Here is a 16,814-nt window from a genome sequence, read left to right as displayed (position 1 = left end):
CATTACTTACTCCTTGCCAAAGCCTTACAAAAGATTGTCTTGTGCATCAAAATCCAAAGGCGAGAAAGCATTTTGTAAAGACTGAGGACTTCTGTGGAACAGCTGTATTTTATTTGCTGAAGGTAGCAGTCACAGTAGCTTTTGTAGGATGCTGTTTGTTTGCATAAGTATGCCAAAGTAAGTATTAGCAGTTGTTCTGTGCCAAACTGATTGACGTATCTGTGTTTGGCAGGAGAGAAGCCCTTCATCTGTGAAATCTGTGGGAAGAGCTTCACCAGCCGCCCAAACATGAAAAGACATCGCAGAACTCACACAGGCGAGAAGCCCTACCCATGTGATGTGTGTGGCCAGCGATTTCGCTTCTCCAACATGCTCAAGGCACACAAGGAGAAGTGCTTCCGTGTTACCAGCCCTGTCAATGTGTCAACTGCTGTCCAGATCCCACTGTCCACGACTTCTCCTGCCACCACAGTCCCTGCTGTAGTGAACACACCCACCACCCCAGCTCCACCTATCAACCTGAATCCAGTGAGCACACTTCCTCCACGGCCCATTCCCCACCCATATTCACACCTTCACCTACATCCTCATCCTCACCATGCACATCATCTCCCGGTCCCACCGGTTCCTCATTTACCCCCTCCTCCAGCTCTTTTTAAGAGTGAGCCTTTAAATCACAGAGGCCAGGGTGAGGACAACTTTCTGCGACACCTGGCAGAAAAAAACAGTTCAGCACAGCACCACTAACATCTTTGCTTCCTGCCAGCTATTTTCCCATTTTATGCACATGGAAACATGCCCTCATGGAAGTACAGAGGGTTAGTTGGTGAGGATCTTTTGTCTTTCTCTTAGCCCCAGCAGATGGTCCTAATTTTTCCCTTGAATCAGTTAACAAACAAGGAAATTCTGTTTTGGATCAGCAGTGCTCATTTGAACCTGGGAACCAGCAGGACTTAAACCCAATTTGCTTGCATTTTACTGGTGGCTTTTATAAATTTCAGATACTGAGACTTGTGGAATTTTATAATTTCATATCAGCTGATGAGGTATGCTTGCTTTTATATCCTGGACTTCTCCTCAAAGAGGAGATAGGCCTGGTTTCCTTTGTACTAATCGGAAAGGCTGTGAGATTAATAATACAGAGCATTAATTGTATCACTGTGTATGGTAATGGATTCTTTTCAGCTTTTGGTGCTGGCTGTGGAGTGAGCCAGCCACATATCACAGTATATTTGAGCATTATAAAGGAAGACAAAAAAATTTCTTGTTTGTGTAGCTCTCCTAACACACTCTTTATTTTACTACAGAAATTATTTTAGAGTTTTTTGTATAGACCTATTTAGTAGTCTGTTTCTAAAATGAAATGTATTTCAATAAGCGGTGTAATTTTTTCAGTGTAGCTGGACCTATGTTGTACAATAGATAAATTTTTATAATCATCAAAATGTGATTCTTAAAAGATGCATATACTTCTATAGTTAAAGTTATTCTTACAACCATACAACTTAAAAGGTGCTTCAGAGAAGAAAGGAACTCAAGAGGTCTTTGGAAAGGTTGCCTCAAAAGTGATGTTGATTTCAGAACTTTATGTAATTTATTTTAGTTGGGTTTTGGGGTGGTTTTTTTGGTTTTGGTTTTATTTTTCCTTTCCTTTTTTAAAATCTTGCGTTTCCCTTTTCACAGTTTCTCTTAAGCTTTTTGGACAAGGATGTTGGGATACCATATTCCTGCTCCACAGGTTTTCTTTAGTTCAGTTGGAATGAGGTATGAAATGGGTTAGAAAGGGAGCCCCTTACATGTAGGGACCTGCCAGTCTGGGAGTAGAGAGTCACAAGAGAATGAGAGGTCTGGCAGCAGAGAGGAAGTCAAGTATCTAAAGTCAGCCAAGCATCTTTTCTTTTTGGGTAGGAGAGCCAATTTTAGTGGCTTTTCATGGTATGATTTTAAGTTGGGGATCATATCAGATGCTGCTCTTTGGATTGCTTTTCAGAATTCCTGGAGTTGTTAGGAGAGGGGAATTAAGTGAAATCATAGATGTGGTGTTTCTGACTGGTTGGTGTAAGAGTGAGAAGTTTGAATGAGAACATGGTGTTTCAGTTGCATTGTTAAGAACATGCTGATAGGACTGTATGTACCATGTGAATCTCTCCCATAAATGTAATGCGCATAAAATTATGGGATGATTTCTAGGCATTGTAGTCATACTTTTGGCAAATCTAAGTTTTACAGTTGTATGATAGGAAATTTTGAATTGTAAGCATGTCACTGTTTCATAATCCTGGGAGGCAATGAGGGGGAAGTGACAAGTTTAGTGCAGGGATAATGGGCTGGAATGCCAAATGTATCTGTTTTAATCAGTGAGTAGCTGTTGCTTTTTCAGGTTTGTATTTCTCTTCAACTAAAACTAAATATAGCAGCATTATGCAATCTAGGAACTTGTTGCCCACCTTCAGTGAAGACAGAGGCCCAAGGCAATGTACTGTAAGTCCTCTTTTCCTTAAAATTCCTCTTGTGTGCTGCTTTCTAAATTAAATCCCACCAAACTATACATCCATAGATCCTCATAGGCAGATGTCAAACTTGCTGGTAACTGCTTGGTAATGAACTGAGGGTTTGTGACTAACGGGATTAATTTTTTTTTTTCAAGATAGCAAAAATGGTGGAAGTTCGTCCTAGCATAACTTCCTCAAGATTAATGCTTTTAAGCACTGTGTTTTGAAACACCACGTCCTCTGTTGAGAATTAGCTTCTTAGCTGATGTTTTTCACCATTTTCTACCACCTAATCATTAATGTTGTTTGGTTTTGGTGGGGGTTTTTTGGGTGGTTTTTTTTTTTTTTTCATAACAAGCATAGAAAACTTTTAAGAACCAGAAAGGGCAATTTTGGCCCACCAAACCTACTCATTTTTGACTGAGCTGAAACCTCTTCCAGCATTTCTGAAAAATAAACCAATGTTTTTTAAGAATTTTCTCTATAATATTTATATACATCCTCTGACCTTCTAGAAGAAAAAGCCGGTTATAAAAGTGAATTTACACTCATGATTATGACTGTTGTATTTACTGTGGCTGGTCCGCCCCGAAGGTTCTATGCATTCCACGTCAAATTTGCAACCTACATTTCTCTTGTGCCACTATTTTATGGTCAGGCCTGTTATTAAATGATTTTTAAATGCTAAAAAATTCTTGGTAAATCAATTGTATTCCAGTTTTGCAAAATGATTTTCTTCTCAATAAATTTACAGTATTAGGCTGCTATTCAGAATTCTAAAATTTGGGACAGTTTTTTTCTATTACTTAATTCATAGCAATGATACACCTTGTATTTTTTCCTTCTAAAACTTATGAACTTCCTTTCTGTGGAAGATTAAACTATCTTACCTGCTTAACAGTCTGTCATAATGTGACATGATGTCAACAGATTATCCTTATTATCTGGGACAAACATACCAAAAGCTGACATGGTGGTCTAAAAGTGTTGCAGTGTGATATCTTATAAAGTATGTATTTCAGCAAAAGAAGGAAAACGGGCTTTACAAAAGGCAGGAAATTCAAGGCTGAGATTTGCTGTGGCTTCTCACTTCTGCTTAAATTTGCATTGCTATGCACAGCTACATTTTGTGCAACACTAAGGAATATATTCAAGTGTGTTTACTGCTTTCTGCTTATGTTGATAAGCTAAGTGTAATGTTTTGTATTAGCTTTACTGTATTTAGTTAAGGGGTTGGTTTGTGTTGCTGAAATGCTTCATTCAAGAAAAGCAAAAACAAATTACACCAACTTTGGGTTTGGTTTGAATATTTCTGGAAAGTGGGACTAAAACATCCTACAGCCCAAGGCAAAGTTCTACTGAATTTTTAACATTACATCTTTGGGGGGGGGGGGGGGGAGGGGGGGCGGGGGCGGGGAGATTCAACAGATTTAACACACAATTGGGAGGTCAGCATTCTAAGAGGAGCAGTTGAAAGGACAGCATGTTTTTCTGGAGGAGTTTAAAATGCTAGTCCACTGGACAGTACCTTACCCTTACTAAAGGCATTAGTTGTGTGAGCTTGTTTATTTGTTCAGTGTATTATCTCAGACTAACTTATTTTTCTGGATAAAGGTGTGGTGATTATTGTTTTGTATTTTCATGCCTGCCTGAATTATTACCTGTCCTATTTACATAGCTCAGATACTTCTTAGATGGCCGTATTCGTATTGCTGCACACATCAAAACTTACTGTTGACCACCTTGTATTCCCAACCAAATCTTAAATTATGGACTTCTGAAAGAGTCCTTTAAGTGGAATTCAGACTGGGAAATCAGTTTGTATCTCAACAATGCAGTCCATCTGTATGTTTTTGCTTTGCCCTGTTTGGTCTCTTAAGCATGTAAGTAGCTATTTTCTATTTACTGAAGAGAGGAGTGGTAGGGCTCAGGGCATGCAGTTTAAAAGAGAATGCTTCCCTTTGACAATTTCAGTCAGTTTTAGCCAAGTGAGTGACAGACCAAGTTTACCTCTAAGCGGAAAAGATACAAAATACAAAAAAAAAAGGAAGAGCATTTTTTGTAAATATATTTAATTTTTTGCCTATTTCTTTGCATTGTAACAACCAATGGTGTGACCATCAGTGGGGTTGGGTACCTTTTTTTTTTAAAAAAATAATTTTGAGAGATACATTATTGTGCAGGGCTGTTTCTATTTGTGCAAAGATAGTGTTGTGTTGACAGTTTTGGGTTTTATTATTACTTGCAGAGTATGTAAGGAAATATGCCTCTGAGAATATGATAAAACAATACGCAACTTGCAGTGAGGCACTCAAGAACATTAATAATGTCAAACTTTTTTCACTCTTGGGCCTTCAACTCAGGGTTGTAAAATGTTTAAATCATTATTTTATTGATTCATACTTCTACTGACTAACAGTATTTAAAAACCAAACCAAACATAATGTATAGCTCCACAAGTTTTTACCCATTAGTGAGGGACATCTCGCTTGTAAGTAGAAGATGGATCAAGTTTCTGGTTTTAGTGTTTGTCTTTAAACCTGGGAGACATGGCTACCTGAGAGATGATGGAGATGAATTAAATAAATGCTTGCCCATTTTCATGACATAATGAACCGGCAGCTTTTCCAGCCTATTATGTACTACACTGTGATTAAGATACCATAGAATATCTTAAGTTGAAAGTGACCCATAAGGATCATCAAGTCCAACTACCTAAAACTAAACCTTGTGACTAAGAGCATCGTATCTGGCGGCTCCTTGAACTCTGACATGCTTGGTGCCCTGACTGCTTCCCTGGGAGCCTGTTCCAGTGACCAGCCACCTTCTCAGTGCAGAACCTTTTGCTAATGTCCAATGCGAGTGATTGTTAATGGAAAACATTACTTCATTCTTAGGTCTTATCTGCCTCTGAACTTTGAGCTGTACTGTTTTGCAGGAGTGACCATAAAATTTCTTCAGATCTTTGTCTTTACAGTCTGATCATATTATTTTTTTAACTGGTACAATTTTTTTGTGTAGTTTCTTTAGTTGGCACAGCATGTACTGCTGAGCAGAAGACTTGTGTAGTGTTTGAGCTTGGATGTGATCTTCGGCATCCTGGTTAGAAAAGAACAGAATAGAGTTACGTGTACTTGTTAGAACCAATAGCCACATGTCTTTGAAGGATGGTATTTTTATGTTAAAAACAGTGAGACTGGCAGTACATAGTCTATGAGTAATTATAGATAACCTTATCGTGCACCACTATAACAAGTTGGAATTGCCATTTGACCTTTCAGAAGTGAACGTTGTTGGCTACAACCTCATCAGTTTGGAATGGATACCTCTCTAGACTATATAGTAAATATTCAAGTGTTTCAAAAGTAGCAGAAAGGTACATTGAAAATTAATGACTATGAGATGGATTCACTCTTCTACAGTTTAAATTTGAAAACAGAAATGTCACTGTGCGTGTTTTGACATGGGCATTAAAATTTAAAGTCTTTCGTAGCGCATCACTTGCCATTTGATGGAAGCTGACTTTGCCTTGTACCACAATAGTTATTTTACTTGTATGTTGAAAATTATTTTTGTACTATTTTACCATTTGTTCTCTTTGTAGAATGCTCTTTCCTATCACTTCACAAGGAGTGTTCTCTTCAAAGGGTGCGGTGAGGAAGAAGGGAGCACTCACTAGCCCAGGAGCTTATGTGTGTGTGAATGAAACTTGGTAATTTTTCTTTTGATATTTAAGGGTGTTAAAATATGGAACTAAATTCAAATTAGTAACTTTCACTGTTTTAGCAGACAGAAGTCAGTTTAAGTAATCCACCACTAGTAAGTGGTGTTGACTTGATGGCTTTAAAAGGTATAAATTAACTTTTATATTTCTATTTTAGCATACTGGTTGTGCTACAAATAAATTGCATGCTGTATGGTACATATATTGGAGATGTGGCCAAATAGTTAAAATCCACCCTTAAAGAGAGAGAAGTTCAACAGAATGGCAAGCATTTGCATTTCTCGTGGACGCTACAGAAAAGGTCTGCCTTAGTGTTCACAGATGTCCTTAATAAAGATTTTTGTCCTGGCAGTGACAAGATAGTTTTGCAGGTTTTAAGCTTCTAATATAATTCTGAATAAGAAATGAGAATTACATTAATTTCATAAATTAAGTACATAAATTGCTGCTTTCCAATCCACCAAGATACTTTCTGCCTGAGTTGGCAGTTGACGTACAAATTTATTCTATTGCCTCAAAAGTTTATTGTGGCTCACAAGGGGCACTCACTGATCTCAGAAATAATCAGGGCTTTTTTTGGACAATGCCGCATTCTTCTGTCTCCTTAGCTGTGCCTTTTTAAATGGGGTAAAGGTTTGAGAGGGATTCAGTGGTTTGGGTTTTGGGGTTGTTTTTTCTTTCCTCAATTTTTAAAAACTGGCCTGTCCCTGTATTTTTTTTTTAAATAAAGCCTCTTCTTGAGCTGTTGCTGCTTTTACAGATTGGAATTGGCAAATAACCTTCTGATGAAACGTCTTTGAATATTGGGAATAGCTGCCTTTCTGCTGAGTCATGCCCTACATATATAGTGGATGTATTTTGCAATGCAGGCCATCTCTGTGTACTGAGAACTTAAGTACACAAGCACTGTAGTCAAAGGAGGCTCCCTGAGAACAGCAGCTGGTCTAGATGTTTGCACTCTGTCCTTTTATTTCATCGTATTGCTAAGTATTTTTTTCACCCATGTCTTACTGATCCCTCTAATTAGCATGAAAATGGGTATGTGTGGTATGTGCTTACATTTATACTTCTTATGTTGTTTTCCATGGTCTAAGGCTCTTCACTGTGTACTGCAGCATAAGAGCCTTATAATGCACAGTTGACACACATTTGAAAGTGAGAAATTACATAAAATTTTCCACCAAAACAGTGACACAGCTTTTGTTATAACTCCCTTTCCTGAGAGTGCGGAAGCAGACTAAAAGTTCCCTGTTGAAGTGATCTATTATTATCTTTTAGTTGGAGAACTCTGAACAGGGTAATTACTGTTTTATTTTAGTTGACCTCTACAGCAGTAGCATAGTTCCTTTAGATATTTTTAATCTTGTTTCTGCACAAAGGAGAAATTTGTAGTAACACTGACATGGATCAGTTGAGGATGTCTTTCCAAGAAACTAGGTATCTTTTCCTGAACTGGGTGTCTGGTTTCCCGAAGGGTATTGAAGCCTTTTAAGCTGAAGTGACCAGCTATGGTGTCTTGGTTTAAAGGTTAGTGGAGAAATACCCCTACCCTTTCAGGGACAGTAGGATTGACTGATTTTTCTGATACACTGCAGAACTAAGGTGCTTTTCTAGGATAAGATGATGCGCTGAGTTTAAAGATACGCACACACATAGTCTGTTCAGAGGTAATGCTGTAAAAATTATTACCCCTGAAGAGAAGCCAGATATCGATCCTGTTGGACGGGTATACCAAGTTTGTTGAAGTACAGGAATAAATGGTGGTAGGGCACTGAGTAATACAGAAGGCTACTGCTTTGGAGGCATGTTTTTGTTTGCATATCACTTAAAACCAGAAGAAATATACAAGATTTGGTGGGAATTCTTGGCTGTAGAAAAGCAGGAGGTTCTTCAAGGGAGCTGCAAGAGAATTACATTTTCTTACCGGTTTACAGTGGAAGGTATAGGAATGAAACCATTGTAAGAACAGAGATTTTGTTTCTCCTTGCTGTGTATGATGATCCAGCTGGAAAAAAAGGCTAGCAGAGTGTATCCAGAAAGCCACTTGGTGTTTCCAGACACATGCAGGCTGTCTTTTTTTTTTTTTTTTTTCCCCTAATACAACTGGAATTTGAAACCTAAACTTAATTTGTTAAAATAAGAGTTCTAAGAAGTGCTGTTTTCACTCTGGCTGACTTGCTGCTAACATTGAGGGTTACAGCCCTCATGCCGAGAGGGATTTTGTGATGTTGCACCTTTTATGCTTCAGCCTGTAATTCCAAGGTCAGTTGTGGAAAAAACTTTATAGATTTGTTTGTTGTGGGTGGTTTAGGGAGTGGTTTGGGCTTTTTTTGTTTTGTTTTAAATACAGCAATAACTAGTTAGCAAAATTTCTTGAGTAGTATGGGAAGGTTAAGAAAGTGAGTTGTTGCTCCATTCAAAAGTTGTAATGTAGCATGCTTATGCATAGTAATGATTTTTCCCTATGTGAAACGTACTAAAAGAAGGGGGAAGGATGGGCGTGTAGGGAGCTGAAATTTTCCAACTTTCTGCTTTCTCTTGAACCCCCATTGGAATTAATGCATTTAGATTTCTAATGGCAGCTGATACTAGCAAGTAGTGAAAGGAATTAACAAAGTGAAGTCAGGAGAGACCTGCAGCATTGACTTCAAGTAGCCAAAGTGCTGACAGCCCCCCTGCCACAAGTAACATTGATGTGAAAAAAACCAGCAAGGATCTGTAATTGTTGCTTGTATAAGACTTCTTCCTTATTTGACCTGAAAAAAAGTGTTATGGCTAAGTGCTGTTTCTGTTTGCAGTCTTAATTTTGCAACTTAATCTTCAGATTGCCTCAATTCTGTTTTGCCTGTAGTCTGAGAATAATGATCAAGAGGCAATTGATAGTGGAATGTAACTTCGGCCTTCTCAGTCATTCACTTGTGCTGCACATTCGAGGGGGATGTGTGAGTTAAAACAAAACCGGGTTCTTGTCCATGAATTGTGAGCTGCAGAATAATTCTGCAACCGTGCATTGGCACATCAGAGAGCTTGCTAAATAAGACTGAGACAGCATATTACAAAATAGTTTTCAGTTTTGCTTTTCAAACAGGAATTCAGCCCTACTCCTTCCCTGAGTGACCTGATGCAGGGCAATGAATCAAAGTGTTGTTTGCATACTTTCCCTGTAAAATACTGGTATGCTTTCATCACTGTGCTTAAAACTCTCAGCCTTCCTCCTGCACCCTGTGAGAATTACTTAATACCTTTACCAGGAAATGGCTTTCTCAATAAGTATCCATGAGCCTAGGAAGTTTATTAGAACAATTCTTTTCTAAAGGAGAACTTACTGTTGCCAGTGGTGGTTACTTGTGGGTCTACTTGAGCAGACCCTGTGATTAAATTTAGTGTCTCGCTGTCAGATGAGTAAATATCCCTGTTGTGCAGACGTGGAGCTGAGGGACCTACCTGGCATGATGTAACAGAGTGGCAGCTGAGGTCAGAGCGCTCTGTTACTTCTGATCCAGGCTACTGCCCTAACTACAGGATCACCATTTCCCTTTTCAGTTCTTTTTAGATCTTCTACATAGTTTCCTCCAAGGTCTTGCAGACAGTAGATCTATATATTATAATAAAGGAGATAAGAATCAGTTACCTCATTGTGGGTTTATTGAAGCTACTATGTACAGACAAAAAGCTATGAATGCAAAAAATAGCAATTGGGAAATCTTGCTCATCTCACAATGTGCTTCTCATCACTTCAGCTAAGCAGAGAACAGAACGTAGACAGTGTTTCAACTGGAGTTGTCTCAGAATCATGATACATAAAAGTAGTTCAGACTGAAGAATGATTCCTTCTAAGGCAGCCCAAGCATGAAGGCATCAGCCTTCTGTTAAGCCTGAGATAGCTATCGTTAATAGTCCAAAGCACTTACAACACTAAATTAAAGCCTGTATCTTACTCAAACTCTGGTTTGGTAACTATGCTCTGATTCTTACGTAACCTGTGATTCCAGCAGGTTAAGATATCCTGCACCTCCCTTTCACAGAACAGTTTCTGAAGGGTGCTAAAAGAAAATGCATTGTGCGTCAACAGAGGTTGAATTTGGTATTAGCTGCATGATGACCTGGCTCCCAGGGCCCAGAAGGAGAACTAGAGCACTGAGAAATGATAGCATCTTAAGAAGCATGTTATCTAACTGTTCATTCTAGTTGCAGGTTTGTGATGGAAAATGGTTCATCTGCCATCACCAAGGAGACTGGGGAGTGTGTCAGAATACACTACCTGGAGTCTGTGCCCCTTTCTTTTAGAAATCATATATTCTGTAGAATTGTTAATTCATAGGAAAATTCCTACTTGACCTGAAATGATGTCTCATGTTCTGTGAAAATTTAAGCTTTTTGTTACTACCAGAAAAAAACTGGATTTTATTATACGATGTCTCGTGGATTTTAATCTACTTGTTTAGGCATGTATTTTCATTCATTCAAGTAATCTGTCTGCCTACTGTTTAAAAAAATACAGAAATGAGAGATTGTCACAAAAGAAATTCAGTGGTTTAAATTAATTTAAGCTAATTTAACTTGTGAAGTGTTATGTTACTGTCATAGCTCTTGGCTTTCCCGTCCCACAGAGAAATCCTTCCCCTGGGGGCTGCTGTATTGGAGACATCTCCAGACAGACCTGCAGGAGGAAGAGTTTGTGGAGGATGTCATAATACGCATACGTAGCCACAAACCCCGCCCCTAGGCATCAGGTGGAACCTGCGCATGTGCTGCCCGTAGTTTGGGTGGAACGCTGCTGCCGCCTAGCGAAAAAGATTGGGTACTGCAGCCGTCCGGTTGGTAGCGTGCTGCTGCTGTCACCTGGCGGCCAAAACACGGTACTGCAGCCTTGGCGCCGCGCATGGGCGGTGGCGCCCCCCCCTCGGCGTTGCTTGCCGTATATAACGGCAACGCGATCCCGCGCTGTCTGCGGTGTGGTGTTGTGGTGCCCTCTGCTGCCTCCTGGTAAGAGGTGCCGCTGCCATCCCTCCAGGACGTTGCCAGTGCGCACTGGGCATAGGAGTACGGAATTACAGCATCGCTGCAGTCCCGGGACAAATGCGGCCGTATTTCGTAACACGCATACGTAGCCACACACCCCGCCCCTAGGCGTCAAGCCGATTCTGCGCATGCGCTGCCCTTACTTTGGATGGAGCGCTGCTGCCGCCTTGCGGGGAAAAAAAAAAAGGGTACTGCAGCCAATCTATCTACCAGACTGCACAGTTGATTACAGGAATGGAATCAATAAGGGAACTCTTCCCAAGGCCCGTTAGGAAGTTGCCTGGCTTCACATCTCGGTGGATGAAGTTCTTAGAGCGAACGTATTCAATTCAACTAGTCTAGATAAAAAGAAAAAAAATTAAAAAAAATCACTCGAGAGAGTAGGCAGACACTTTTTTTTCCTTATAAAAACACTAGCAACATTGTCTTTAACGATAAAAGAGGCAATGAAACTTTTTACTGTAAAATGTAAGGGCATGAAAGAGAACATAATTCGATAGACAATACATAAACCTCTCCAGCTCTCTCCCCATGTCTATTTGACATTTGTTTCCAAAAACTTTCTCGGGTGAGCGTCTTTTGTCTTTGAGCAGTGCAACAGATGGTTTGCAAACAGCACAAGTCTGCTTTTTAACAATCATTTCAGACTTTGTAATCACTTTAGATGGGGCACTTTGTACTTAAGAGAAACAAAACCCACTCTGAGTCTTTCCTTTAACGATACAGGCCTATTCACCTTTACATTAGAGAAACAACGTATTTGGTTCTGATCTCTCAAGGAATCTTAATATTCCAACATACTGCGCCGTCAAGATCAACAAAGCAGTTTCCTACCATTTTGCCAGCGAGCAATAGGACCGTCTCGAGACTAAGTTTCCTCGAACAAAAACCGAAGAGATCTTCAAGACTCAGTCCAAACGGCTCCATCACCGTTAAATCGCAGTCCCCTTTGGCTCCACACCACTTCGTTGTGGGAACGCCCACTAGAAAAAAAGAAACAGTTTATTCAGGGTAACAATTTGATTGGTATACAAATCTTCAAGGCTCCCGAGATAGAATTCTAAGAGGGTCAGGACTGTGAACGTTTGTACTCGCCGTGAAGCTCAACGTCTTATGCAACCCTCAGCCAAGAAAAAGGTGAAAAACTCGCCAGCGCCGAACATTTCCTCACCTGTAAGCTGCCCATCCTCAGCATATAGGACTCCAAATTCAAAATTCACAGGTCCCGGAGAAATAAAACCAAATACTACAGGATAAACAGACAATCAAACAAAAGACCTAAAATAATGTTTCCTCTAAGGACTTTTATATACATCTTTTGCATACGACCTACACACGGGAATATACGCTTCATACCAGCTCCATCACACGCTCAAGTAGCAGATACCTAATACTTTACTTTTGATCACAGATTACGATTTTTTATGATTTTACTAAGTTGGTCATCTATCAATAGGATATATTATGCCAGTGCCTGAAATGATTTTCGATCTCAGATGTTGCACAGAAACACCACATTTTTTTTACTGCAATAAGCAATTGATATCTAAGTCGGTATACGTCACCGAGTGAGCGCTAGGAGTCAAAAGTTTACATTTACCTCTTGCTCTTCAAGAGCCAATAAATCCTGTAAACAAAGCAATGTCTTTAGCACACCGGTACTGAAGACACAGCGCAAAACCCCCTGTAATGTACTCCTGTATTTGTTTAATTTCAAAGTAGCCAGTTCAACTGATAAAGACAGCTGATTTTCTAACTGTGACTACTCCTCATTATTATCCTGCTACAGAAAGAAACAAACCCCTAGCATTTATACGTAACAACTTATTTTTCCAGAAAAGAATAAAAAGCCACAGCCAAACAACAACAACAACAACAACAACAACAACAACAACAAAAAGTCACCTCCTACCTTCTGTATCCCAGGATGAAAAGTTTCCTTCGGGTTCTTCCCAAATTTGTCATGACCAACAGGACTGAAATGCAAATGAAATACTGCTTTATAGGAGAGCAAGTATACATTTCAACATTAAACCATTAACTGGCTGTAGTTAGAACCGATTTCGAGAAGAATTGTTCAAAGAGCCTTGCTTACGTGGAATTTTTTGTGGAAGAGCCAGTTATTTTCCACACTACTAACCGCTGAGACACTTCTTAAAACTTCTTTTTGATTTTAAAAACAGAAATAACTAGGACCCTGCACGGAGATCCGTTTTAAGTGTACTGTATTTACTTATAAAGCACAGAACTTTATTCCATCGTCCTTCACTTCGGCTTTATACATAATTGTTGTGAGCGTTTTAGGAAGACTCAATAACCTATCCTATTTCATAAGCTTCTCTTCTCTCTCCTTGAAAATAATTCAAGGCATGTCAAAACGAAACACGAGCTGTTTGGCATCAAGTTCATACCCCAAAGATCCACAAGCAAGATCAACTGCCTCCATCAACAGAAAGACCTAGTTTATAGCATTTCTTCCCAACTCGTGTTTCTACGTGACTATTATTTTTGCCCATTTTTTTTCCCCTAGCATTAATTTCTGGAGCTGCGCAGCATGCCACGCAGTGCCAAATGCAGTCTGTCTGAGGCAAGCTGAGCTGACACGGAGGTCACACCTGATGCACCTTTCCATCATCGCTTACGCTAGGCCACCACGCGGACAGGATTTCCTGTAGTTCCCTTTGAAAGCAATTAAAATGCTAAATTTAATTTACAAAACAGCAGGCTTATCGTGTAACTGAAATTCGTCGATATAGTCGGTACCTAGAGTCACGCTGGCTGTGAACAGGGTGAAATGGCAAAGGACTGTCAGCCAGGCCCAAGGGAAGGCTCAAAGGCTGTAAAAGCTAAAGAATAGTCAGGGAAGGGATTTTAGTCCAAGCCCAAGTGGGCAAAAGGAGATGACGTTAGTCCTGCTGCCTGCAGGTGTGTGGGAAAATCACCTTGAGGTGGGGAGAAAACTCGAGAAAATTGCGTCCTAACGGAAGCATAGTATTACGGAAAGCTTCTCTTAGGGTAGAATACAGCTATAGCCTTGGGGACGGTTGGCACGCACACAGTCTGTATCGCCACAGTTCCCTAAGCAGCAGCTCAGCGCACGCCGACAGCAGTGACGGAGGATGCGGTTAAGGCAAACAGCCAAAAGCAAACCCCTCGAAGCCCAGAACCATTCTCAGGAACACAGGAGTTAAACCTAAAATTGGTTGAAAGCTGCCTCCTACCTGTTCCCCCGCCACCTTTCCCCCTCCAACGTCAGCACATTTCCTCGCGATCCCTTTTCGCAAACAAAAGACGGATGCCTGTGGTATCAGCTTGGTACCGAAGCACCACGATGCGCTTGCCGGCTGCATGCTCTCTTACAAGGCTGACAGCTTCTCTGCACACAACAGCCGAGGCCCTGTGAAACGGGAGGAAGGCAAACACCGATAACATCTCGCAGGGGTCAGGAGGGAGTCAGGATGCACTACAGTCAGAGCCCAACGCCTTACCCAAAGGAATTACCACGGCAGAACAAGAGGCAGGAGCGATCAGTAGACAGGCAGATAACATGCACGGCAGCGATACCCACGTCAGACTGGCAGGACGCTTCCAGTCACTTCATCCCGCAACTTTGTTTTGAATTTAGTTAAAAGGTAATCAGATTCTTAACGCTCATTCTGCTTTTCATAGCTGCTGGAGAAAGGCTAACACGTGGCATTGGCATTACAGTCAGAATTCCGGTATAAAAATCACGGCAAAGCTGTGCCTTGTCAAGTGGCTTCCAAAGCAGGCTCTGGAGCCTTTCAACGAGACAGACAAATCTGGTGTCCCAAGGGAACTCTGTGCCAGCTCCATCAGTACGGCTGAGCTCTCTGACAAAGTACACCGCCGTACGGAAACTAAGTGGGTTTATACCTCGGGCTCATTTACAATCTAGAAAAATGATACTGCCCGACCGGACGCGCTGCTTTAAGCGCCCAGCAGGCCCGGCTGCGAAACCACGAGGGACCGACAATTCCTCCCCGGCTGTTGCCCGAGCCGCAGCGCAGCACTCGGAAGCAGCGGGCACACGGCGAGTACAAAGGTTATCCCTCCGTAGTCAGCAGTGCGACTCGCAAGCACGAGGCACACGTGGAAAAGTAACATCTAGACTGACCTTCAGTTCAGCTCCCCTTGACCTGTCAACGTACAATTCCGGATGAACCTAAGTACAAAGGAAAAACAAAAGACCCCCGTTTCACTGGGAAGCAAATCAAAAGGCTTCTTCCCCTCGGCTGCTCCGGCCCCGGAGCTGACTGTCACGACACAAGATCAGCCAGACACCTGAGCTGCCGCTGCCTCCCAGCCCTCCCCGGCAGTTAAACGCTTGCGGAGAAAGCAGCAGTCGGGGGCGACGGCTGGGGATTCCGCTGCCGGCTGCCTTTTCTTGCTCTGGCCCGCTCGCAGGGGCGGGAAGAGGCTCCTGAGCCACACACACACACCCCCACACCTCCCCCCCCCCCGCGACAGCGTTACCGCAGGCCCCGAGGCAGCCTCTCTGCGGCCCGCGGGGCCCGGCAGCCCCAGCCGGCTGCCACGGCTCAGGCCAGCGGCTGGGGGAAAGACAAAGCCCCGCGCAGGGCTGCGGCGGGTGGGCGGCATGGCGGCGCGGGCCGACCCCTCTTCCGGGCCCCGCCGCCACAAGCGAGCACCGGGGCCGCTCCGCCGCCGCTCCTCGCCTCCTCGCCGAGGTAGCGGCGCATCTCCAAGAGACAAAAAAAAACACACCCAAAAAAGGGCAGCCCCGTGAGAAGCCCGCTGACCACCGTCCCTGCCGGGGAGACGAGAACCGGCGGCAGCCCCGCCGGTCCCGGGCCGGGCCGCCCGCCTGCCTCAGCCCGCCCGCCGCCGGCACCAGGCGCTCCCTGCCGCGGCCGAGCGCCGGGCCGCCACATCCCCCCCGACTCGGCCGCTGCCCGCCGGCCCCCGGCCGCCCTTCAGCCCGAGCGCGCCGCCGCACGTCCCGGCCCGAAAGTCTTCCAGGCTCCCGGCGAAGGCTCCGCACCTCCACGGCCGCTCCAGCGCGCCGCGCGGGCCGGAAGTGAACCGACCGTCCGGGGCCGTACGCGTAGCCCATACGCACGAGGCCGGAAGCCCCGCCCCTTTGGCGTCAAGCCGTTACTGCGCATGCGCTGCCCGGTTGGTGGAGCGCTGCTGCCATCTAGCGAAATATACCCGGTGGAGCGCTGCTGCCATCTAGCGAAATATAAATGGGTACTGCAGCCGGCCCTGTTGGTGGAGCGCTGCTGCCATCTAGCGAAATATATTTGGGTACTGCAGCCGGCCCTGTTGGTGGAGCGCTGCTGCCATCTAGCGAAATATAATTGGGTACTGCAGCCGGCCCTTTTGGTGGAGGTCCTTTCCTGCTATTTTGTGACTTGTGTTGGAAGTGCCTGGCACCAGGTTCGAGTATTAAGGCAGAAAGCCCCAGGGCCTCGTACCTCTGGGTGGTACATGCTGTGTCACACCAGCTACGGTGCCTTCCTGCTTTACAAATGCAATCAGTTTTGGCAAGTTTACAAAACTAGTGCTTTCTCAGGAAGGTGTCTTTGGGTTTC

At 42.9% G+C, this 16,814-nt stretch overlaps 1 protein-coding gene across 3 annotated transcripts in view; it reads left to right on the top strand.

The window, feature by feature from the left end:
• Positions 1-11,712, top strand: part of ZNF652 (zinc finger protein 652) — a 34,395-nt gene extending 22,683 nt beyond the window's left edge. For all 3 annotated transcript variants that reach the window (XM_037411176.1, XM_037411177.1, XM_037411178.1), the window contains one exon: positions 233-11,712. In XM_037411176.1, coding sequence (XP_037267073.1) covers positions 233-747 — 515 coding nt within the window. In that variant the 3' untranslated portion in view covers positions 748-11,712. The remainder of the gene's footprint in view (positions 1-232) is intronic.
• Positions 11,713-16,814: the final 5,102 nt, after the last annotated feature.

The sequence above is a fragment of the Falco rusticolus genome, chromosome 18, assembly GCF_015220075.1.
Source record: "Falco rusticolus isolate bFalRus1 chromosome 18, bFalRus1.pri, whole genome shotgun sequence".
Taxonomy (NCBI): Eukaryota; Metazoa; Chordata; class Aves; order Falconiformes; family Falconidae; genus Falco; species Falco rusticolus.
The sequence above is the reverse complement of the archived record's forward strand: the minus strand, read 5'-3'. Positions and strand labels throughout refer to the sequence as shown.